At 36.1% G+C, this 26,640-nt stretch overlaps 1 protein-coding gene across 1 annotated transcript in view; it reads right to left on the minus strand.

The window, feature by feature from the left end:
* RYR3 (ryanodine receptor 3) overlaps positions 1 to 26,640 on the minus strand; it is a 633,352-nt gene that overhangs the window by 111,295 nt on the left and 495,417 nt on the right. Inside the window, exon 64 of the mRNA XM_036736677.1 lies at positions 26,352 to 26,433. Coding sequence (XP_036592572.1) covers positions 26,352 to 26,433 — 82 coding nt within the window. The remainder of the gene's footprint in view (positions 1 to 26,351; positions 26,434 to 26,640) is intronic.

The following is a 26,640-nucleotide window of genomic DNA, read 5'->3' on the forward strand; positions in this document are numbered from 1 at the left end:
ATCCCTTAAAATCAACCAATCAATTGAATTCTTTCTTAGCCCAAGATACACAGACAACGAGATAAAAATGTAGAAAAACTAGATGTAAAATTAGCAAATGGGTGTGAATTTCACTCACTGAACAGCACCCAGCTGTTCTTGTCTTCCTCTGTGACCCTTTGGAAAGAAAGGTGTTATTATGTCCTTAAAGCATATGACCTGAATCCTTGTGGACTGAGAGCTACAATGAAGACAAACTGGAAAATATCATGCCAAACATGGTTGTAAATACTGGCAATCCCTACCACTGGGGAGGTTGAAGGTGGTAGATTGCTTCAGCTCAGGAGTTCTGAGCTATTATGGGTAATAATAATTATTATTACACTATTGTTATTATTATATCAAGCACTTATCTAATGCTCTAAAGTTTGCAAAATATTTTACAAATATTGCATTTTATCTTTAACCTAGGTGCTATTATCTCCATTTTATAGCTGAAGACACTGAGGCAGATAGGGGTTAATTGCCTGCCTAGGAGTAAGCTGATTGGGTGTCCTAACTTCAACATAAATATGGTGATCCATTAGAAGCAAAAGGCACCAGGTTGCCTAAGGAGAGGCAAACTGACCCAGGTTAGAAATAGAGAAGGTCAAAGCTCCCAAGCCAATCAAAGTGGGATTAGACCAGGGATGTGTTAGTAAATGCTTGAAATCCAAGAAGATCATTAAATTTTCAGTGTGAGCATTTATACCTAGAAAATAAATGCTTGATTTATTATTTTGTTGATAGCGTAGACTTCAGAAAGAGGTACAGAAAATCCTAATAATGTAGATTAAACTTAGAAGTGTGTCATATGGGGTTTTGGTGCCAAAATGGCAGAATAAGGCAGGAACTCACCTAAGTGCTACCAAATCCCCTCCCAAGCAACTTTAAAATAACACCTCAAAATAAATTCTGGAGTGGCAGAACCACAAAAAAGGGCAGGGTTAAACAATTTTTCAGCCCAAGACAACTTAGAAGGTCTACAGGAAAGATATGTCTTACTGAGGTGGGAGTAGAGCACAGTCCAGTGCATGCAGCCCAGGCAAGCCAGCAACAAGTCCCACCCCAGCAAGTCAGTGTAGGCTTTGAGGGCAACAGTAACTTTAGTCCACAGATCACTGGGTGTGGGACTCTGTTGCACTACCCAAATGGGGATCTGGGTCACAGTCTCAGAGTGAAGAGGAGTACTAGCCCACTACAGTGTATGGCTGAAGGGGAGTAGGGATTGTATGACCACTTTGTGGGCACAAAGAGTACTTCTGATCACTTACAGAACAGAACACAGTCCAGGAGAGTAGTGACCACACTGCTTCTTAGATCGTACCACCCTGGAAGAAGTGAAAGCATACAGACTGCCCCCCCACCCCCCACTCCAGAATGAGCTCTGAAAACAGCAGCGTGTAAAACCTGAAGCTTGCGATAGTACCCTCTCTATGCCAGGAGGATAACCCAACTTTAAAAAATTAAAACTCAAGAAATAAATTGGAAAAAGCAAAAAAATCGCCCAAAACATACAACAACCTAATCATAGAAAGTTACTATGGTGACAAGGAAGATCAAAACACAAATTCAGAAAAGGACAACAATGTCAAAATGGCTACATGAGAAGCCTCAAAGAAAAATACGAATTGGTGTCAGGCCCGAAAAAGAATTCTTAGAAGAGCTCATTTTTTTTTTTTTTAGTTTAAGTAACAGAGGTAGGAAAAAATGGGAAAACAAATTAGAGTGATACAAGAGAATCATGAAAAAAGAGTCAACAGCTTGGTAAAGGAAGCACAAAAAATGGAAAAAGATATACAAAAATTCACTGAAGGAAAAAAAAAACCTCCTTAAAAAGAGGAACTGGCCAAATAGAAAAGGAGGTACAAAAGCTCAATGAAGAAAATAATTCTTTAAAAATTAGAAGTAGACAAGTGGAATCTAATGACCACACAAGACATCAAAACACAATTAAAAAAAGCAAAAAAATGAAAGAACAGAATAAAATGTGGAATATCTCATTGGTAAAACAACTGAACTGGAAAATAGACCCAGGAGAGAATTACTGGACTACCTGAAAATCATGACCAAAAAAAGAGCCAAGACATCATGTTTCAAGAAATTATTAAAATAAAAAACCTGCCCTAACATCCTAGATTCAAGATGGTAAATAGAAACTGAAAGAATCCAGGATGGAGCCAAGATGGCAGAGTGAAAACAGCTTCTTACTGGAGCTCTCTCACAAATTCTGTCAGGTACCTCTAAAAAGTGAATCTGAGCAGTTTTGAGAGAGTTAGAAGCCACTAGTAGACTGAGTGTGGCAAATTTCCAAGCCAGGAGAGTCTGTAGGGTTGAAAGGATAGATTTGTAGACTGGGAATGTGCCAAAGGCATGGAGCTGCACCAGACCACCAAAGTAGCAGCAGCTGCAGAACTCAGCCAGTTATCTAGGCTGGGAGAGTGCTGGGGGCACAAAACTGGTGGTGATCCTCAGGCCTCTCAGTCCAGGACAGGAGTCTGTCAGAGCTATGGGAGACAGCAGCGTAGTGCCTGCGACCCTGACAGCAACTACTCCTGAGGCTTGCAGCCCAGAGTCCAAAGGTTTGAAACTTGCCTTCTTGAACCTCTGGAAGCCATGATGATCAGGTAAAATGGCTCTCATCCCTTCCTTCCTCACCCAGATAATACTCCCTTGGAAGAAACCTTAAAATAGAAGAGGCAGAAGTGGGGCTTCAGTAGCCAAACAGCTGGAGTTCCTGAGCCCCAGGGGGGTGGAGCTAGCAAGGGTCAACACCAGGAATGCAGAGGGGCCTTCCCACAGCCAAAGGAAGTGGCAGACACCAGTGAAGACAACTGCTGAGACCACCCATGCTGTAGTGCAGCCCTGGGGGAGAGGAGACTTCCAGCAGCCAGACCACTCCACTCCCACACCTTATGAAACCAGAGGCCACAGCACACAAAGCCAGTAATGAGGCCCACAGTTCCCAGCACAAGAAGCTTGGGACAGACACCCCTGAGCCCCAGAAGCAGAGATTCACTTTAAGGCCAGGAAAAAGACAACCAACATGAAGAAGCAGTCCAGAAAACCAAGGACTACTGATTCTTTTTATGGAGACAAGGAAGACCAAAATACCAATTCAGAAGAGGACAGCATTGACACTATACCCACATATGAAACCTCAAAAGGGAATGTGAACTTGTTGCAAGCCAAAAATGCATTCCTGGAAGAGCTTAAGGAAGATTTTTAAAAAACAAATTAGAGAGGTAAAAGAAAAAAAACAGAAAAAAATTCACTAATGAGAACAAATCTTTAAAAAGTAAAATTGGCAAAATGGTTAAGGAGGTTCAGAATCTAAGTAGAGAGAATGATGCCCTGAAAAGTAAAATTAACCAAATGGAAAAGGAAGTTCAGAAGCTAAATGAAGATAACAATTCGTTAAAAATTAGAATTGGGCAAGTAGAAGTGAATGACTCTATGAGGCATCAGGAATCAGTCAAACAAAATCTAAAGAATGAAAAAACAGAAGAACATGTGAAATGTCTGGTTGGAAAAACAAGTGACCTGGAAAATAGATCCAGGAGAGACAATCTAAGAATTATTGGTCACCGGAGAGCCATGATGAAAAAAAGAGCCTGGACAGTACCTTCCAAAAAATCATCAAAGATAACTGCCCCGAGGTCCTAGAACCAGAGGGTAAAATAGTCATTGAAAGAATCCAACGATTACCTGAAAGAAATCCCAAATTGAAAACTCTGAGAAATATTGTAGCCAAATTCCAGAATTATCAGATCAAGTTAAAAATACTACAAGCAGCCAGAAAGAAACAATTCAAATATTGCAGACATACAATCAGGATCATGCAGGATCTTGCAGCTTCTATATTAAAAGACAGGAGGAATTGGAATATGATATTCCAAAAGCCAAAGGAGCTTGGACTACAACCAAGGATCAACTACTCAGCAAAACTGAGCATAATTTTTCAGGCAAGGAGATGGACATTCAATGAAATAAGGCAATTCCAGACCTTCCTGATGAAAAGGCTAGAGCTCAATGGAAAATTTGATCTTCAAATATAAAACTCAAGAGAAACATAAAAAGGTAAATATGGGGAAAAACCTTGTTATTCAATAAGGGCAAATTGTTTACATCCTTATATAGGATTATATTGTTTTATATATGTTACACATATATCAATCTTGAGAATAATACAGTTATTATGACAGTTGAAAGGGATGTACATGGAATGAGGGTGGCAGTATAAAGTAACTGATATGATGATAAAAACATAATTAAGGGGTATAAAGGGATGGTTCTGGGAGAAGAGGTAAGGAGGTGGTAGAAAAGGGTATATTACATCACATGAAGAGGCACAAAAACATATTATAGTAGAGGGAAAGAAGGGAGGGAGAAGAGCAGATTTGAGCTTTCCTCTCATTGGATTTTGTTCAAGGAGGGAATAATATACTCTGATAAGTATAGAAATCAAACTTGTCCTACAGGCAGTAGGAGGGGAAAGGGAAAGAAAAGAAAAGGGAGGGTGGTAAGAAGGGAGGGAAGAAGTAACAAGAGGAAAAGGGAGGATAAGGGAGGGTAAACTGACAAAGGCAGTGGTCAAAAGCAAAAGTCTTTTGAGGATTGGAAGGGAAAAGGGAGAAATAAAAGCATAAATGGGAGGAGGGAATAGAATGGAGAAAAAGACACAGATAATAATCATAATTGTGAATGTGAATGGGATGAACTCTCCCTTAAAATGGAGGTGGATGGCAGAATAGATTAAAAACCATAATCCTACAATATGTTGTTTACAAGAAACACATTTGAAAGAGGGGGATACACACAGGGTAAAGGTAAAAGGCTGGAGTAGAATATATTATGCATGAGCTAAAGTAAAAAAAGCAGGGGTAGCAATCCTAATCTCAGACAAAGCAAAAGCAAAGATAGATCTAATTAAAAGAGATAAATATATCCTGCTAAAAGGCACCATAGACAATGAAGCAATATCATTACTTAACATATATGCACCAAATGTTATAACACACAAATTCTTAGAGAAGAAGTTAAGGGAGTTACAGGAAGAAACAGACAGCAAAACTATAATAGTGGGGGACCTCAACCTCCCCCTCTCAGAACTTGATTAATTTAACCTCAAAATAAACAATAAAGAAGTTAAGGAGTTGAACAGAATTTTAGAAAAAGTAGATATGATAGACCTCTGGAGAAAACTGAATGGGATAAAAAGGAATATACCTTTTTCTCAGTGGTACATGGCACATACTCAAAAACATGTTTTAGGGCATAAAAACCTCATAATCCAGTGCAGAAAGGCAGAAATAGTCAATGCATCCTTTTCATATCATGATGCAATTAAACTTATTTGTAATAAAGGACCATGGAAAGGTAAACTAAAAATTAATTGGAAACTAAATAATGTAATCCTAAAGAATGAGTGGGTCAAAGAACAAATCACAGAAACAATTAATAACTTCAATCAAGAGAATGACAATAATGAGACAACATACCAAAACTTATGGGATGTAGCAAAAGCAGTTCTCAGGGGAAGCTTTATATCTCTAAATGCATACATGAATAAAATAGATAAAAAGGAGATCAATGGATTTGGCAGGCAACTGAAAAAAAGGTAGAAAAAGAACAAATTGAAAATCCCCAATTAAATACAAAATTAGAAATACTGAAAACCAAAGGAGAGATTAATAAAATTGAAATCAAGAAAACTATCGAACTATTGAAAACTATTGAAATAAAACTAAAAGCTGGTTTTATGAAAAAAACCAATAAAACTGCTAACCCTTTGGTCAATTTGATTTAAAAAAAGAAAGAAGAAAACCAAATTACCAGTATCAAAAATGAAAAGGGTGAATTCATCTCCAATTAAGAAATTAAAAGAATAATTAGCAATTATTTTGCCCAATTGTATGCCCATAAATTTGACAACCTTAGGGAAATGGATGAACATTTACAAAACATATTAATTGCCCAGCTTGACAGAAGCAGAAGCAAAATACCTAAATAACTGCATCTCAGAAAAAGAAATTGAGCAAGCCATCAATGAACTCCCTAGGAAAAATCTCCAGGGCCAGATAGTTTTACATGTGAATTCTATCAAACATTTAAAGAACAATTAATTCCCATACTTTATAGACTATTTGGGAAAATAGGCAAAGAAAGAGTCCTACCAAATTCTTTTTATGACACAAATATGGTACTAATACCTAAACCAGGAAGAGTCAAGACAGAGAAAGAAAATTATAGATCAATTTCCCTAATGAATATTTATGCAAAAAATTTAAATAAAATATTAGCAAAAAGATTGCAGCAACTTATTAGGAGAATAATACACTCTGACCAGGTAGGATTTATTCCAGGAATGCAAGGCTGGTTCAATATTAGGAAAATTATCAGCATGTGGTTTCTCCTAGTTTTGTTGTGATGATACCAACAACAAAACTAGCAGAAACCATATGATTATCTCAATATATGCAGAAAAAGCTTTTGACAAAATACAACAACCATTCCTATTAAAAACTCTAGAAAGCACGGGAATAAACAGAGACTTCCTTAAAATTATAAACAGCATCTACCTAAAACCATCAGCAAGCATTATATGCAATGGGGATAAGCTAGATGCATTCCCAGTATAATCGGGGGTGAAACAAGGATGCCCATTATCACCCCTATTATTTAATTTGGTACTACAAATGTTAGCTTTACCAATAAGAGAAGAAGAAGAAATTGAAGGAATTAGAATAGGCAAAGAAGAATCTAAGTTATCAGTCTTTGCAGATGATATGATGATTTACTTAGAGAATCCTAGAGAATGAAGTAAAAAACTACTTGAAATAATAAAAAACTTTAGCAAAGTTGCAGGATGTAAAATAAACCCATATAAATCCTCGGCATTCTTATATATTACCAATGAAGCCCAACAGCAAGAGATAGAAAGAGAAATTCCATTTAAAGTTACTGTAGACACTATAAAATATTTGGGAGTCTACCTGCCAAGACAAATACAGGGCCTATATGAACACAATTACAAAACACTTTTCACACAAATAAAGTCAGATCTAAACAAATGGAAAAACATCAGTTGCTCATGGTTAGGCCAAGCTAATAAAATAAATATGACAATTTTACCTAAATTAATATACTTATTCAGTGCCATACCAATCAAACTACCAAAAATTATTTTACAGAGCTGGATAAAATAATAACAAAATTCATCTAGAAGAACAAAAGTTCCCGAATATCAAGGGAATTAATGAAAAGAAATGCTAGGGAAGGTGACCTAGCCATACCAGATATTAAACTGTACAATAAAGCAGCAGTCATCAAAACTACTTTGTATAGGCTAAGAAACGTGGATCTGTGGAATAGGTTAGGTACACAAGACACAATAGTCAATGCCTATAGCAATCCATTCTTTGATAAACCCAAAGAATCCAGCTTCTTGGCTAAGAATTCACTATTTCATAAAAACTGCTAGGAAAATTGGAAAATGGCATGGCAGAAAGTGGGATAGACCAATATCTTATACTGTATACCAAAATAAAGTCAAAATAGTTTCATGATTTAGGAATATAGGCTGATACTATAAGCAGTTTGAGAAAGCAAGGAATAGTTTATCTGTCAGATTTATGGGAAAGGAAAGAATTCATGACTCAACAAGAAATAGAGACTGTTACAAAATGCAGAATTGATAATTTTGCCTATGTTAAATTGAAAAGTTTTTGTATAAACAAAGCCAATGCAACAAAGATTAGGAGGCAAGCAGAAAATTGGGAGAAAATCTTTACAACCAGTGTCTCTGATAAAGGCCTCATTTCTAAAATATACAGGAAACTGAACCAAATTTATAGGAATACAAGTCATTCCCCAATTAAGAAATGGTCAGAGGATATGAACAAGGAGTTTTCAGAGGAATTAAAGATATCTATAGTTACATGAAAAAATGCTCTAAGTCACTATTGATTAGAGAAATGCAAATCAAAACAACTCTTAGGTACTATATCTCTCCTGTCAGATTGGCTAACATGACAAAACAGGAAAATGATAAATGCTAGGGAGGATGTGTGAAAATCTGAACATTGCTACATTGTTGGTGGAGTTGTGAACTGATCCAGCCATTCTGTAGAGCAATTTGGAACTATGCCCAAAGGGCTATAAAAATATGCATACCTTTTGACCCAGCAATACCACTTCTATGGCTACATCCCAAAGACAGCATACAAGTAGGAAATGGACCAGTATGTACAAAAATATTTACAGCAGCTCTTTTTGCAGTGGCGAAGAATTGGAAATCAAGGGGATGCCCATGAACTGGGGAAATGGCTAAACAAATTGTGGTATATGAATGTAATCGAATACTACTGTGCAATAAGAAATGAGGAACAGATGGACTTCATTACAACCTGGAAAGACTTATATGAACTGATGCTGAGTGAGGCAAGTAGAACCAGGAGATCATTATACAAGATTATAGACACATGGTATCTGTAAGGACTAACTTTGAAAGACTTGATTCCTCTCATCAATACAAAATTCAAAGACAGCTCCAAAAGACTCATGATGGAAAAAGCTATGCACATCAGAGAAAGAATTATGGAGTTTGAATGTTGATTGAGGCAAACTATTTGCTCTCTCTCTTCTTTTCCTTCTTTTTTGGTTTCGTTTCTCCTTTCTCATGATTCATTCCATTGGTTATAATTCTTCATTACAACTGGACTACTATGTAAATAAGTTCAATGTGAAGGTAAATGTAGAATCTACCTTGGATTACATAGCATCTAGGGAGGAGGGGGAAGGAGAGGGAGGGAGAGAAAATGTGGAACCCCAAAACCTGTGGAACTGAATGCTGTAAACTAAAAATAAAAAAAATAAATTTATATAAAAAAGAAAGAATCCACCAATCACCTCCTGAAAGAGATTTCAAAATGAAAACCCCCAGGAATATTATAGCCAAATTCCAGACCTCCCAGGCAAAGGAGGAAATACTGCAAGCAGGCAGAAAGAAACAATTAAAATATTGTAGAGTCACAGTCAGTATTTCATAGGATTTAGGAGCTTTGACATGAAAGGATCAGAGGGCTTGGCGTATAAAATTCTGGAAGACAAAGGAGCTAGGAAGACAAACAAAAATCACCTACCCATAAAAAGTGAGTTTAATTCTTGAGGGGGAAAATGGATATTTAACGAAATAGAGAACTTTCAAACATTCCTGATGAAAAGATCAGAGCTGAGCAGAAAATCTGATTTTCAAATATAAGACTCAAGAGGAGCATAAAAGGTAAATGGGAAAGGGAAAACTTAAGGGGAAACTGATACAAGGGATAGCAGATTGGGGGAGGTGATAGTCAGAAGTAAAATACTTGTGGGGAGGGATAGGGTGAAAGGAGAGAGAGAGAAGGATAAATACAGGAAAAATAGGATGGAGGGAAATACAAGTTAGTAATCATAACTGTGAATGTGAATGGGATAAATTCACACACAAAAGAGAAGCAGAGAGCAGAAAGGATTAAAAAACAGAATCCTACAATATGTTGTTTACAAGAAACACACTTGAACAGAGACACACACACAGAGTAAAAGTAAGGATCTGCAGCAGAATCTATCATGCTTCAGCTGAAGTAAAAAAAGCAGGAGTCACAATCAGGATCTCAGACAAACAAAACCAAAAATAGATCTAATTAAAAGAGACAAGGAAGGAAACTCATCTTGATAAAAAGAATCACAGACAATGAAGTAATATCAATACTAAACACATACATACATACATACATACATACATACATACATACATAAATACATACATATACTGAATGGTATAGCATCTAAAATTTTAAAGTAGAAGTTAAATGAGTTACAGGAAGAAATAGAGAGTAAAACTACATGAGGGGGAAGAACCTCAACTCTCCCTTTTCAGAATTGGATAAATCTAACAAAAAATCTAAAAAAAAATCTAACAGAAAGATGTTAAGGAGATATATAGAATTTTAGAAAAATTAAACATGATAGATTTCTGGAGAAAAATGAATGTAATAGAAAGGCATATATAGCTTTTTTACAGAGGTACATGGCTCCTACACAAAGATTGACTACATGTTAGAACACTGGAAACCTCACAACCAAATGCAGAAAAGCAAAAATATTAAATGCATCCTTTTCGGATCGTAATGAAATAAAATTACATTCAATAAAGAGCTATGGAAAACTAGATTAAAATTAATTGGAAACTAAATAATCTAATCCTAAAGAAAGAGTGGGTCAAAGAACAAATCATAGAAACAATAAGTAATTTCATTAAAGAGAATGACAACAATGATAACATACCAAAATTTATGAAATGTTGCCAAAGCAGTACTTAGGGGAAATTTTATAACTCTAAACATTGACATCAATAAAAGAGAGAAAGAGCAGATCAATGAATTGGGAATGCAACTAAAAAAATGGAAAAAGAACAAATTAAAAATTCCCAATTAAATACCAAATTGGAAATTCTGAAAATCAAAGGAAAGATAAATAAAACTGGAAGTAAAAAAACTACCAAAACTACTGAACTAGTAAATCTAGGAGTAGGTTTTATGAAAAAAACCAATAAAATACATAAACCACAGATAATTTGTTTTAAAAAAAAGAAAACCAAATTACAATTATCAAAAATGAAAAGGGTAAAATCACCATAAATGAAGAAGAAAACAAAGCAATTATTAGGAGACATTTTGCCCAATTATATGCTTATAGATATGATAATCTAAGTGAAATGGATGAATATTTACAAAAAATAAATTGCCCAGATTAATAGAAGAAATAGAATACTTAAATAATCCCATTTTAGAAAAGGAAATTGAACAGTCCATCAATGAACTATCTAAGAAAATATCTCTAGGGCCAGATGGATTCACAAGTGAATTATACCCAACATTTATAGAATAATTAATTCCAATACTATATAAAGTATGTAGAAAAATTGGCAAAGGACAAAAATATGATGTTGATACCTAAACAGGAAGAGTGGAAACAGTAAAAGAAAATTATGGTCCAATTTCTCTAATGAATATTGATACAAAAATTTTAAGTAAAACACTAGCAAGGAGATTATAGCAATATAACACAAGGATCATATACTGTGACCAGGTAAGATTTATACCAGGAATGCAAGAGTTCAGTATTAGGAAAACTATCAGCATAACTGACCATATCAGTAACAAAACTAAGAGAAATCATATGATTATCTCAATAAATGCAGAAAAAGCTTTTGACAAAATATAAGACCCATTCCTATTAAAAACACTACAGAGCATAGGAATAAATAGAACTTTCCTTAAAATGATAAGTATTAACTACGTAAAACCAACAGCAAGCATTATGTGTAATGGGGATAAGCTAGAAGCCTTCCCAAGGAGATCAAGGGTGATGCAAACATGCCCATTACTACCTCTTTTATTCAATATTGTACTATAAATGTAGCTATAGCAATCAAAGAAGAAAAAGAAATTGAAGGAATTAGAATAGGCAATGAGGAAACAAAAGTATCATTCTTTTCAGATGATGTGATAAAGAATCTTAGAGAATCAACTAAAAAACTAATTGAAATAATTAAATATTTTAACAAAGTTGCAGGATATAAAATAAACCACTTAAGTCATCAGTATTTCTATATATTGCCAACAAAGTCCAGCAGTAAGAGATAGAAAGTGAAATTCCACTTAAAATAATTGTAGACCATATAAAACCTAGGAACACTATAAACACAATTATAAAACACTTTTCACAGTAATATCTAAACAATTGGAAAAAATATTAATTGCTCATGAGTAGGCTGAGACAATATAATAAATATGACAATTCTACCTAAATTAATTTATTTATTCAGTGCAATACCAAGCAAACTACCCAAAAATTATTTTATAGAACTAGAAAAAAATAAAATCCATCTGGAAGAACAAAAGGTTAAGAATATAAAAGGAATTAATGAAAAAAAATGTGAAGAAAGATGGTCTAGTTGTACCAGATCTCAAACTGTATTACAAAGTGGCAATCATCAAAACAATCTGGTACTGGCTGAGAAATAGAGTGATGAATGAAATTAGACACACAACACACAGTATTAAATGATCTTAGTAATCTAGTGATAAATCCAAAAAGCCAGCTTTTAGGATAAGAACCCACTATCGGACAAAAACTGCTGGAAAAAATAGAAAACTTGGGCAGAAATTAGGTATGGACCAATATCTCATACTGTCTATCAAGAGGTCAAAATGGATACATGATCAAGGGTGGGGAACCTTCAGGCTAGAGGCCACATGTAGCCCTGTAGGTCCTCAAGTGTGGCACTTGGACTGGATCTAAACTTCACAGAACATCTTCAGCAAAAGGGCCACACTTGAAGACCTTGCGGGACACATGTAGCCTTGAAGCCACAGGTTCCCCACCCTTGATTTAGTCATAAAGGGTGATACCATGGGAAAATTAGGGGAGCATGGAATAGCTTACCTGTCAGATCTATGGCTAAGGGAAGAATTTGTGACTAAATAAGAGACAGAAAGCATTATGAGATGTAAAATAGATAATTTGGATTAATATTAAATTTAAATGGATTTTGCACAAACAAAACCAATGCAGCCAAGATTAAAATGAAAGCAGAAAGCTGGAGGGAGGGGATTTTATAGCAAGTGTCTCTGAAGAAGACAGGAAGGGAGGGAGGGAGGGAAGGAGGGAGAGAGGGACAGGGAGAGAGAGACTCATCTTTAAAAAGAGCAAAAAAGAAGAATAACCATTTCAAGGAACTTCAGGGAGAGGAGTAACAGCTTTTGAGCTGGAAGCCTTATAAAAAGGCAATCCTTATACCACAGTAATACACTGGATAGAATTGGGAAAAATATTTAACCTGTGAGATCTATCCTCCATGTTTTAAGCCTTGCCTGATATTAATGATCAAAGAATTGTCAAATAAGTTCATTACCATTATTTTTTAAGGAATCTTACTCAATTCTTATATATAGATGGTAGACACTTCACTGGAAGAGAGCCTTTAAGATGGTTCTGAGTCAAATGCTTTTTTACAATCAATCGAACAATCTATGAATCAATAATAAGCACAATGGGATACTATATTCTCTACATCTTTCAGTCAATTTCATGATGACAAAGATGTGGTATACCGTGGAATATCATTTGTAAAAGCCTAATTCTTCCTTGTCAGTACTTCCAATAAAGGATACCTTCAATGTATGTGTAGGTTCTCACAAAATATTCACATCAGAAAGTAGGTTATATAATGGAACTTGTTGAGGTTCTCTTGGTCATCTTTTCTGGAGGGGTTGGGAGGAATGTATTATTAAGATCTGAGATTTTACCTTGCTTGTGGTTTCTTACCTTCCTCTTCAGACACTTTGTGAATCAGTTCCTCAAAGGCCTCACCTCCAGCACTGATCTCAATACGTACATATGTGTGTATATATATATATATATATGTATATATGTATATATATATGTATCTATCTATCTATATGTATATATATGTATATATATATATATATATGTATCAAATCCAGCTGCTTCTGTCACTTTTGTTTTCTTTAATGCCATTTCTACTTCATACTATAAGTACTTCTGGGATTGTGATATTAGAATTCAACAATGATGACTCTATATTCTTGACTGTCAAAAAATTTACTATAAAAATCTCTGTAGAGCTTTCCCACTTTTTCTGTTGTTTTCATCTATTTTCATCCTTAAATATCCTAAAGATGATTTTGCATAGTTATAACTCTTACCCAACTTTCTTCAAACTGGTTTTCATACTTTGCTACTTCTTCATTTGATGACATGATACTGCTAATAATCTTCCATTTTCCTTCTCTATAAGATTTTTCAAATCAATTTACCTTCTAAACCTGTGATGTCTTTGGATATCATACCTCTCCATTTGGCAAATAACTGAATTATTTACGCATTCTAAAGTGTTTTTCAGGCTCTTTGTTCTCTTTGTCAGAGCAACTGCCTTATATTAGTTAAACATCTGCATGAAATTATTACAATGCAAAAATACATTTTGCCATTAAGATCATGACTAAAATAAAAACTGTGGTTTGGGAAACAGAATCTTACACAAACACACCATTTGTGGGGAAGTGAAAGCAAAAAAGAATGAGGTACAGAAAAAAATGGAAGGAAGAAAGAGTGAGTTTTTAAGTCAAAGTGTTCAACTAACGTACTGATCTTGAGGGTAATGGGCCTTGGAATCTCTGACATTCATTACTGACAACATCCTGAGGCTTACCATCCTCAACAAGGGAATTTTCTAGAGGACACAAAAGGTGATGCTAATTAGCTGCCAGGGAAAGGGAGATAAATAATGGTACCTTTGACCTATTTATTAAAAGATTTATAAAAATAAAACCCAGATGCCTGCCAATTAGTGCTTCTGTCCTTAAAATGTCAATCCAAATGAACCCTGTTACCTAAATATTTTGGACCCACAGGTCCCACAGGTAAAAGATGATGCCTTTATTTTTTTTTTGCAAGGGGTGTGTGTTGGTATAAATGTCTAGGCTACCTCATAAAACCTTCAGTTATATTTCCTGTTTTTTAATTAGATATAACTATAGGTGCAGGCCAAGTTGGGGATCAAGGTCCTGGAATGGAAATGAACTCTAGAAACAGCTCCATTTAAATTGCTAAGTTGAAGCAGTTTATCAACAGATTTATAAAATTTTCCACAACAGGGAGTTCATTTTCTCCTTTCCTTATAACTCACATGATACCTAGGGCAGCATTTTGTCCACTGTGGGTAACTGAGCAACGTGGACTGATGGAAGAAATTTTAATTTTTGCTTCAGTAGTCTCTTGCCAAGTGGCATACTCTCTTCATTAATCTACTTCCAAACCTCCAGTCTTTAAAAATTAGCTGTGTGAAAATGTCCCTGCCTATTGCTCCAATTCTGTCACTTCTCTTCCTTGTCATGACTTTCTTCGTCTTTCAGTTTAGGTTTACATTTCTTGCACTGATATTCTATTTTCATAATTTGCTCTTGTACTCCACTTTGTTAGCTCTTCCCACTAATACGCATTTCTCTCTTCACTTTTCTCCTTTGTTCTGAAACAGACTGAAACAAAACTTACAGAAAATCCATTCTCTCCCTCTATCAAGAGGATTTTCCTCTAAGATAGCCATTTTAGTTATATTAAAAGTGAAGAAACAAATATCCAAATAACTAACATTACCATTTAAACACTAAGATCTCAGTGATGCTATATGGCTACAAATCATAGAACAATTAAATTCAACAAACATTTATTGCAACAATTATATATGTCCTTGGCACAGTACTAGGCACTGGGAACAGAAACACAAAAACCAAAGAGTCCTACCTCTCAAGAAGCTCACATTCTTTTTTTTAAAATTTATTTATTTATTTTTAGTTTACTACACATGGTTCTACATAGTTTTGAGTTCCAGATTTTCTCCCCTTCCTCCCCCCCTCCCTCCCCAAGATGGCATGGAATCTCATATAACTGTCATGTATAACTTCACATTGAATTAATTTATGCACTAGTCAAGTTGTGGAGAAGAATTTTGACCAATGGAATGAATCATGAGAAAGAAGAAACAGAACCAAAAAAAAAAACAACCCAAAAACAAAAACAAAAGAGAAGCAAAAAAGGCGAGCATGTAGTGCGCCTCGATCTGTATTCAAACTACACAGTTCTTTCTCTGGATGAAGATAGCATTCTCCATCGTGAGTCCCCTGGAATTGTCCTTGCCCCTTAGGTTGCTGAGAAGAGCGCAGTATGTCAGGGTTGGTCCTCACGGAATCCATATATCTGTGGCTGTGCACAACGTTCTCCTGGCTCTGCTCTGCTCACTCAGCATTATGTCGTGTAGGTTTTTCCAGGTTGTTACGAAGTCTGCATCATCCCCATTTCTTATGGCACAATAGTATTCCATCACCTTCATATACCACATCTTGTTCAGCCATTCCCCAATTGATGGGCATCCCTTTGATTTCCAATTCTTGGCTACCACAAAAAGAGCTGCTATAAATATCCTTGTACATATGGGTCCTTTTCCCGCTTGTGTGATTTCTTTGGGATACAACCCTAGAAGTGGTATTGCTGGGTCAAAGGGTATGAACATATCTATAGCCCTTTGGGCATAGTTCCAAACTGCTCTCCAAAATGGCTGGATCAGCTCACAACTCCACCAGCAATGCAACAATGTTCCAATTTCCCCACATCCTTTCCAGCATTTATCATTTTCCTGTTTTGTTATTTTAGCCAATCTGACAGGAGAGATGTGGTATCTAAGAGTTGTTTTGATTTGCATTTCTCTAATCAGTAGTGATCCAGAGCATTTTTTCATATGCCTATAGATAGCTTTAATTTCTTCCTCTGAAAACTGCCTGTTCATATCCTTTGATCATTTCTCAATTGGGGAATGGCTTGTATTCCTATATATTTGGCTCAGTTCCCTGTATATTTTAGAAATGAGGCCTTTATCAGAGATACTAGTTGCAAAGATTTTCTCCCAATTTTCTGCTTCCCTCCTAATTCTTGTTGCATTGGCTTTTTTTGTACAAAAACATTTCAATTTGACATAATCAAAATTATCCATTTTGCATTTTGTAATGCTCTCTATCTCTTGTTGGGTTCTTTACTTTTCCATAAATCTGATAAGTAAACTATTCCTTGCTTTCCCAAATTACTTATAGTATCAGCTTTTACTCCTAAATCATGAACCCATTTTGACTTTATTTTGGTATATGGTATAAGATATTGGTCTATGCCCAGTTTCTGCCCTACCATTTTCCAATTTTCCCAACAGTTTTTGTGAAATAGTGAATTATTAGCCCAGAAGCTGCCCTCTTTGGGTTTATCAAAGAGTAGATTGCTAAACTTGTTGATTTCTCCTACTTGTGTACCTATCCTATTCCACTAATCCACACCCCTGTTTCTTAACCAGTACCAGGCAGTTTTGATGACTGCTGCTGTGTAGTACAGTTTAATATCTGGTGTGGATAAGCCACCATCTCTAGCATGTCTTTTCATTAATACCCTAGATACTCTAGAACTCTTGTTTTTCCAAATGAATTTTGTTATTATTTTGTCCAGCTCAGTAAAAAAAAAATTTTTGGTATTTCGATTGGTATGGCACTGAATAGATAGATTAATTTAGGTAAAATTGTCATTTTTATTATATTAGCTCGGCCTAACCATGAGCAACTGATATTTTTCCATTTATTTAGATCTGATTTTATTCACGTGAAAAGTGTTTCATAGTTATGTTCATATAGGCCCTGGGTTTGTCTTGGCAAATAGACTCCCAAATATTTTATAGTGCCTTCAGTAACTTTGAATGGAATTTCTCTTTCTATCTCTTGCTGTTGGGCTTTGTCCGTAATGTATAGGAATGCTGAGGATTTATGTGGGTTTATTTTATATCCTGCAACTTTGCTAAAGTTGTTTATTATTTCAAGTAGTTTTTTACTTGATTCTCTAGGATTCTCTAGATAAATCATCATATCGTCTGCAAAAAGTGATAATTTAGTTTCTTCTTTTACTATTCTAATTCCTTCAATTTCTTTTTCTTCTCTTATTGCTACAGCTAATGTTTCTAGTACCAAATTGAATAATATGGGTGATAATGGACATCCTTGTTTCACCCCTGATCTTATTGGGAATGCATCTAGTTTATCCCCATTACAAATAATGCTTGTCGATGGTTTTAGGTAGATGCTATTTATAATTTTAAGGAAGGTTCCACTTATTCCTATGCTTTCTAGTGTTTTTAATAGGAATGGGTGTTGTACTTTGTCAAAGGCTTTTTCTGTGTCTATTGAGATGATCATATGGTTTCTGCTAGTTTTGTTGTGGATATGGTCAATTATGCTAATAGTTTTCCTAATATTGAACCAGCCGCATTCCTGGAATAAATCCTACCTGGTCATAGTGTATTATTCTTGTAATGAGTTGCTGCAATCTTTTTGCTAATATTTTATTTAAAATTTTTGCATCAATATTCATTAGAGAAATTGGTCTATAATTTTCTTTCTCTGTTTTGACTCTACCTGGTTTGGGTATTAGTACCATATTTGTGTCATAAAAAGAATTTGGTAGGACTCCTTCTTCACCTATTTTCCCAAATAGTCTACAAAGTATTGGAATTAGTTGTTCTTTAAATGTTTGATAGAATTCACATGTAAAACCATCTGGCCCTGGAGATTTTTTCCTAGGGAGTTCATTGATGGCATGCTCAATTTCTTTTTCTGATATGGGGTCATTAAGAAATTTCACTTCCTTCTCTGTTAGCCTGGGCAGTTTATGTTTTTGTAGATATACATCCATATCTCTAAGGTTGTCAAATTTATGGGCATACAGTTGGGCAAAATAATTCCTAATTATTGTTTTGATTTCCTCTTCATTAGAGGTGACTTCACCCTTTTCATTTTTGATACTGGTAATTTGATTTTCTTCTTTCTTTTTTTTAATCAAATTGGTCAAAGGTTTATCAATTTTATTGGTTTTTTCGTAAAACCAGCTCTTTTATTTATTAATTCAATAGTTTTCTTGGTTTCAATTTTATTAATCTCTCCTTTGATTTTCATTATTTCTAATTTGGTATTTAATTGGGGGTTTTCAATTTGCTCTTTTTCTAGCTTTTTCAGCTGTATGCCCAGATCATTGATCTCCTCTTTCCCTATTTTATTCATGTAGGCATTTAGGGATATAAAACTTCCCCTAAGAACTGCTTTTGCTGCATCCCAAAAGTTTTGGTATGTTGTTTCATTATTGTCATTCTCTTGAATGAAGTTATTAACTGTTTCTCTGATTTGTTCTTTGGCCCACTCATTCTTTAGGATTAAATTATTTAGTTTCCAATTAGTTTTTAGCTTATTTTTCCATGGTACTTTATTAAAAATGATTCTTATTGCATCATGATCTGAAAAGGATGCAGTGACTACTTCTGCTTTTCTGCACTGGATTGTGAGGTTTTTATGCCCTAGTACATGGTCAATTTTTGAGTATGTGCCATGTACTTTTGAGAAGAAAGTATATTCCCTTTTATCCCCATTCAGTTTTCTCCAGAGGTCTATCTTATGTGCCTTTTCTAAAATTCTGTTTACCTCCTTAACTTTTTTCTCATTTATTTTGAGGTTAGATTTATCAAGTTCAGAAAGGGGGAGGTTGAGGTCTTCCAATATTATAGTTTTGCTGTCTATTTCTTCCTGTAACTCTCTTAACCTCTCCTCTAAGAATTTGTACGCCTTACCACTTGGTGCATATATGTTAAGCAATGATATTGCTTCATTGTTTATGGTGCCTTTTAGCAGGATATAATGTCCTTCCTTATCTCTTTTAATTAAATATATCTTTACTTTTGCTTTGTCTGAGATTAGGATTGCTACACCTTCTTTTTTTACTTTAGCTGAGGCCCAATATATTTTACTCCAGCCTTTTACCTTTACCCTATGTGTATCCCCCTGTTTCAAATGCGTTTCTTGTAAACAGCATAGTGTAGGATTATGGTTTTTAATCCATTCTGCTATCTGCTTCTGTTTTGTGAGAATGTTCATCCCCTGCACGTTCAGGGTTATGATTTCTATCTGTGTCTTTTTCTCCATCCTAATTCCCCCTGTTTATGGTTTTATTTCTCCCTTTCCCCTTCTCCTCCTCAACAAAGTTTTGCTTTTGACCGCCGCTTTCCTCAGTTAACCCTCCCTCTTTATTCCCCTCCCTTATCTTACCGTTACCCACTTGCTACTTCTCCTCTCCCTTCTGACAACCCCCCTTCCTTTTTCCCCCCTTACCCTCCCACTTCCCGTAGGACAAGTTAGATTTCTAAACTTATCAGAGTATGTTATTCCCTTCTTGAACTAGATCAGATGACAGTAAAGCTCAAATACTGCTCTTCTCCCTCCCTTCTTTCCCTCTACTATAATATGTTTTTGTGCCACTTCATTTGGTGTAATTTACCCTTTTCTACTACCTCCTTACCGCTTCCCTCATAGCCCTCCCTTTATATCTCTTACTTATATTTTATATCTTTACATCAGTTAATTTATACAGGCATTCACAACCTATGTATAGCCCTTTCAATTGTCATAATAGCTGTACCATTCTCAAGAATGACTTATATATGTGTGTATATATATATATACACATATACACACATATACACACACACACACATATATATATATACATATATAAAAACATACATAAGATGATATAATCCCACATAAAGATGTAAACAACCTGCCCTTATTGGTTAATAAGGTTTGTGGGGCTTTTCCCCCTGGTTACCTTTTTATGTCTCTCTTGAATTTTGTATTTGGAGATCAAATTTTCCATTGAGTTCTGGCCTTTTCATCAGGAAGGTCTGGAATTCCCTTATTTCATTGAATGTCCATCGCCTTGCCTGGAAAATTATGCTTAGTTTTGCTGGGTAGTTGATCCTTGGTTGTAGTCCCAGCTCCTTTGCCCTTCGGAATATCATATTCCAATTTCTCCTGTCTTTTAGTGTGGAAGCTGAGAGATCCTGCGTGATCCTGACTGTAGTTCCACGATATTTGAATTGCTTCTTTTTGGCTGCTTGCAGTATTTTCTCCTTGAGTTTATAGCTCTGAAATTTGGCTATAATATTTCTTGGTGTTTTCAGTTTGGGATCTCTTTCAGGGGGTGATCGGTGAATTCTTTCAATGACTATTTTGCCCTCTGGTTCTAGGACCTCTGGGCAGTTGTCTTTGATAATTTCTTCGAAGATACTGTCAAGGCTCCTTTTTTCATCGTGGATTTCCGGTAGACCAATAACTCTTAAATTGTCTCTCCTGGATCTATTTTCCAGGTCAGTTGTTTTGCCAATCAGATATTTCACATTTTTTTCTATTTTTTCATTCTTTACGTTTTGTTTTATTACTTCTTGGTGCCTCATAGATTCATTAGCTTCCACTTGCTCAAGTCTAATTTTTAATGAGTTAGTGTTTACATTTTGTTTTTGAGTGTCCTTTTCCAATTGGTTGATTTTGCCTCTCAGGGTGTCCTTTTCTCTCTCTAGATTCTGAATCTCCGTAGCCATTTCGCCAATCTTATTCTTTAGGGACTTGATTTCATCAGTGGATTTTTTTTTCCATTTTTTCCATATTTTCTTTTAGCTCCCTAATTTGGTTTTTAAAATTCTCCTTTAGCTCTTCCAGCAGTGCTTTTTGGGCTGGAGACCAGTTCATACTATCTTTTGAGGTGTCTGATGTATCTACAGTATCGTTACTTTCCTCTTCCATATTTGTATTTTGATCCTGCCTGTCTCCATAAAAAGAATCTATTGTCCTTGGTTTTTTTGTGTTCTTCTTCATGTTGGTTTGCCTTTCGCTGGCTTTACAACGAATTCTACCTTTGGGCCTCAGGGCTTTCTGTCCCACCTTTCTTATTCTGGGGGTTGTGAGTCTAGAATTATAACCTTCAGTTTCCTGAGGTGTGGGGGAGGGGTCTGGCTCCCTGGCGTCTCACTCCCTGTGGGTGCTCTCCAGCACTTGCTTTTCAGCAATGGTCTCAGCTGTTTGTTGTTTGAGCTGATGTCTGGCACTTCCCCTGTGGGAGCAAGGTTACGTCTCGGCTCCTGGCGTTGACCCCTGCCGACTCTGCCCCTATGGGACTAATGAACTTCTGCTATTTGACCACTGAAGCCCCACTACTTTCTGCTCAGTTCCAGCGTTCTTTTTTTTCCTGAGGGATTCTCTGGGTGGGGAGGGGAGGGATTAGAGCTGTTTACCTGGCCATTAAGTGTCCCGGAAGTTCAAGAAGCCGCGTTTAATACGTTTGGGCTGCAAACTTCTGGAGACGGTATTTCACGGCCGTTGGCATTGCGCTGCCTCTCCTCACTTCCACAGACTGCCGTCCTGTGTTGGGAAGTCTGGGGACCTCCGCGGATTTCGGGCGCCCAGCTTTCTCGCAGCCCGTCTCCCACGTGGATTTCCCGGCCAGCCGCTTCCGCCTTGGTCTGGAGCAGCTCCGCACCGAGCACTCTCCGAGCCTACAGGTTCGTGCCTCCGGCCTTTCAGACTCTCCTGGCTTGGAAATTTGACCCACACAGACTGCTCGCGGTTTCTGACTCTCAAATCTGCTCAAATTCACTTTTTTATAGGAATCTGACAGACCTTGTGAGAGAGCTCCGGTAAGATGCTGCCTTCATGCGGCCATCTTGGCTCCGCCCCCGAAGCTCACATTCTAATGGGAGGGGGGCAGAGGGACAGCATATCTATATCTATATCCATATCCATATCTATAGATAGATGTAGATATATAGATATTACACACAATAAAGGGAAAATATTTTTATGGGAAGCCCTAACAACTGCTGGGATTAGGAAAGACCTGATGAAGGAGAAGTCACTTGCACTAAGCTGAGCAGGAACCATATTCCAGGTTTGGGATACCTGTGGAAAGGTATGATATTTGGAGAAGGAATATCATATGAGAAGATCAGCAAATATCAGTTTGGTTAGAACATAGGTTGTGTGAGGAAGAAGAACATGAAACCAGTGAAGGTGAAGCTATGTTCAAAATATCAAATAAAAGAGTCTGTAATTTATCCTAGTGTTAATAGAAAGCCATAGAAGTTTCTTGAGAAGGAGAATATCATGGTCATATCTTTTATTTAGGAATATCAATTCGCCATCTGTTTGAGAGAGGAGAGACTGGAGGCAGGGAGATTAAGTGCAATAAATAAGAGATAATGAGAGACTGAACTAAGGTAGTAGCTGTGTAAGTGGAGAGAGAGAGACAGATGGGAGAGATATTATGAAAGAAGAATTAGTAGGATTTGGCAAATGCTTAGTTTTGGAGGGTAAGGCAAATGAAGTCATGGATGACTCTGAGGTTGTAAATCTGGAAGATTAAGAAGGACAGTGTTATACTTAAAGGAAACTGGGAAATTAGGAAGGGGGCTGGATTATAGGGAGAAAAATAATAAGTTCTGTTTTGGACATGTTGATTCATGGCAAACACAAACATCTGTATGTGTATATATAAACATGTATATATGTATGCGCATATAAATATACATACATACATACATATTTTTGTATATATGTAGAACGGCATCTGTAGAATCTATTGGTGCTGATACAATCCCCAAGAGAAAATACATACAGAAAAGACAAAGGGGAACAGTACAGAGCCTTGAAGTATAACAATGCTTAGGGGGTAGAGCATGGATTATGATTCAGCAAAGGATTAGATAGGAGAAGAAGTAGGTGAAAGGAGTGTCATGAAATCCCAGGGAGAAAGGAGATGGTCAGCAGGGTTAAATACTATCAAACACGTCAAGAAGGATGAGACTGAGAAACGATCACTGAATTTGGCAATTAAAAATATTTCCTAACCTTGAAGAGAGCAATTTAAATAGAATGATGATTACAAGTAGTTGAGAAGTTTGTGGAATATGAATAAATGGAGGCAACTAGTGTAAATAGCAGTTTAACTGTAAAAGTGGGGAGAGAAATAGAATGATAGTTTGAAGGTATGGTTGGGTCCAGTTAAAACTGTTTAAGGATGGAGGACAGTTGAGCATTTTTGGAGGTAGTAGGTAAGGAGCTAGAACGTAAGGAGAGATTTAAGATTAGAAAGGGATAGGGCCTGATCTGGACAAGAGAGGGGTGCCAGGGGAAATGAGAAAGAAAGGGAATCAAAAATACAAGTAGAGGCGTTGTTCTTGGAGAAGGTTACCTTGTTGTCAGATATTGGAGGAAAGGAAGAGAAAAATGAGGGCGACTGAGGGAAGTTGAGATATACAGAATTGGGGAGAAGAGAGACCCTATGATCTAAGAAGAACCAGAACTGCAGGTGATCCAAAGATAATCCTCTGTGCAACAGAAAAATGCATAGTGTGTGTAAGCAAACCAAACCATATTACCAAATATGACTTGTATATAAGAAGCAACATAAAAGACATGATTAAAGAAATATATAACTGGAAAAGGAGGTGGGAGAGTTGGAGTGTGACAGTGGAAGATGGGTAAATGGCTTAAACATTGCAGTTGGCAAACACAAAATATCAAAGGAATAAGGGGGAGATCTTTAGGATGCTGGGTTAATCCTGTACAAAGGATTCATGGAAAGAGATGGATAAGAATTTCACATAAGAAGGGTCTAGATGGGTTGGGATCTATATTGGTGGAGAGAACATCCACTCTACCAGATTATGGATCTATTTAAGTAAGGAGGCATGTTTCCCAGATCAGGCAACTTTCTTCTCTCAGCACTTTTAGTGTTCTGCCTTTTAAATGATGATTGTGAGTTTGAGGGGCAGGTACCACATCTAATAGTTACTGCTTTATTTGTCTTTATAACCACAAACCCTTTATTTATATCTTAGGATCTTCCTATTTTAAAGGAGCTCCTCTTCAAAGCAATAAAAGCTCCAAATCTGAGCTCTCCTGGAGAGCTCATTCATTAGTATTTATGATAATACACTATATGACTATAGTCTTCCCCTTGGAACTCAACTAATTCATATTATGACATCTCATCCAGAGTTGCAATCCCTCTGTAAAGAAGGACAGGGGGAGATATTATTCTCATTTGAAAGAATGTGAAACAAAGTAAAATGTTTAAAAGACTTTACCTCAGTGTACAATGAACCATGAATCTGCATGGTTTCCAAAACAAAAAACAGCATTCTTCTCCAAAACCTTGCTTTATGAGTCTCATGATACCCTCTTGGACTCCCACTGCTGCCTCCATTAGGATATTTCTTACTCAGGAAATTTTAGTGACTTTTTTTTTCTTTTCCAGTCACCACTGTGGTATCTGGAATCTTCTTTAAATTCAAAGCCCACTTAAGCGCCCATTGGAGTTTTAAACATTAAGTGGTTTGCTTACTGCTCCTGAATCAATTGTTTGTAGAATTAGACTGTAACCCAGGGTTCAAAATCCTCCATTTCTCAGTTGTCATTAGCTTTGAGAGACTACCATAAAAACTAGAGCAATAAGACAGCCACTTTGTTGAGGGGAGTAAGGGTTGGGTTTCTTCAGGGCTTGAACTCAATTAGCATAAAGTAGAAATTTTTGGTACTAATAGTTCCAATGGAGTATGACATGTTCTATAGATAGCATATCTTTTCTTAGTCTGACATTTCAAAATTGACCTTTCTTCCAAGAGAAGGTATGTATTTTATTCTTTTGTGAAAAACAAACTAATACATATGTAACTATCTATCATAACACATGTACACACATATGTACAAATTCTTGGAATAGAAAGGACGCAACATAACTGTAATAATTCAAAAGCCTGTGATTTCTTAAGTGTGGTTTCTCCCTTTACCAAGGCAGATTGTAGTCCCTCAATAACTTTGAAGGTGGTCATCATTTTCTGTGGCCAAAAAAATTTTGTCACCCTGCAGACCAACCTGATGATGAACCTTATTAGATTTAGCTTAGCTGCTTCTTTCATGACAGCCAATTCATCACCAGAAAGAAAAGGCTTAGAAAATATTAAATAATAATTGGTTGAAAAGAAGGATGGAACAAACTTTTTCTAACTGCAATTCAACTTCAATTAGATATGACTTCAAGAGCAATATATGAGTTTAGTTCATCACAATTATTATATCTTTTTTCAGATATTCTCTGTTGCTTTGATCCCAGATCTCTTCTTAATTTCCTCTATTATAACAATTATTGGTATAGTTGTCCTGCCCTCCATTTGCTTATAAGTTCTTTGAGACCAAGTCCTTTGTCAAGTTTACTTCTGCCAGGCAACTTGCACATATAGATGCGTAAAATATGTTTGGTGAATTGAACAGTCATGACTTAGATGGTACTACTGCTTTGAATGTAATCTCAGGTCCAAGATTTATACAGCTTCAGGTAAGAGATTTGTTCATTTACATATAAGCCTGCTAGAAATAGATAGAAATAAGTTGAGAGCTGAAAGTGTGAAAGGTCCAGGGTGATGTCATATTGAAACTCATTAAATGCAAAAGTTAACTGCCTTATTTCCCTCGTATTTCTTCAGCAAGTTTATCTAACAAGAAGCCCAGAAGCTATTTGAAAGATATGACTGATGAGGACCTAGAAAATTTTCAAATCATTTTAGTTGAAAATATGTGATTAAGCTATGCTACAGAGTTCCTCTAGAGATGTCCACACTCAAAAGTTGTAAATCACACTAGTCTCATTTGTGGATAATATGACTAACATCCTAGGAAATTTAGATTCAAAGTCACTGTCCTGTTTTAGTGATTATTTCCATTTTCCTAAAAGGAAAAGTTTTTTTCTGAATAGAACAATAACATTTTCCCAATGTGATTCATTTGCTGCTTCTGCTCATTAATTACCTTTCCACATAGATGTTCTTTCCTGTCCCAAGGGAGTAGAGGCTGCACAGAATGTGGTAGCATGAAATCTGCACATCACTCACTGAAACAAAGAACAGCTGTCACTCGTTTGCATCAATCGTGGTGCCACCTCCTGCACATTGAATGAGTTCCATGAATAGATATAGTTGTTTTATATTGAGGGATTCAACTAAGAGCAAAAGCTCCTTAATAGCTAATTTTCCAAATCCTTTTCATTTTTTTTTAATACATCAGTTACTAAAGTCACAAGAGAAGGCATTAGACAGAA

The sequence above is a fragment of the Trichosurus vulpecula genome, chromosome 8, assembly GCF_011100635.1.
Source record: "Trichosurus vulpecula isolate mTriVul1 chromosome 8, mTriVul1.pri, whole genome shotgun sequence".
Classification (NCBI taxonomy): Eukaryota; Metazoa; Chordata; class Mammalia; order Diprotodontia; family Phalangeridae; genus Trichosurus; species Trichosurus vulpecula.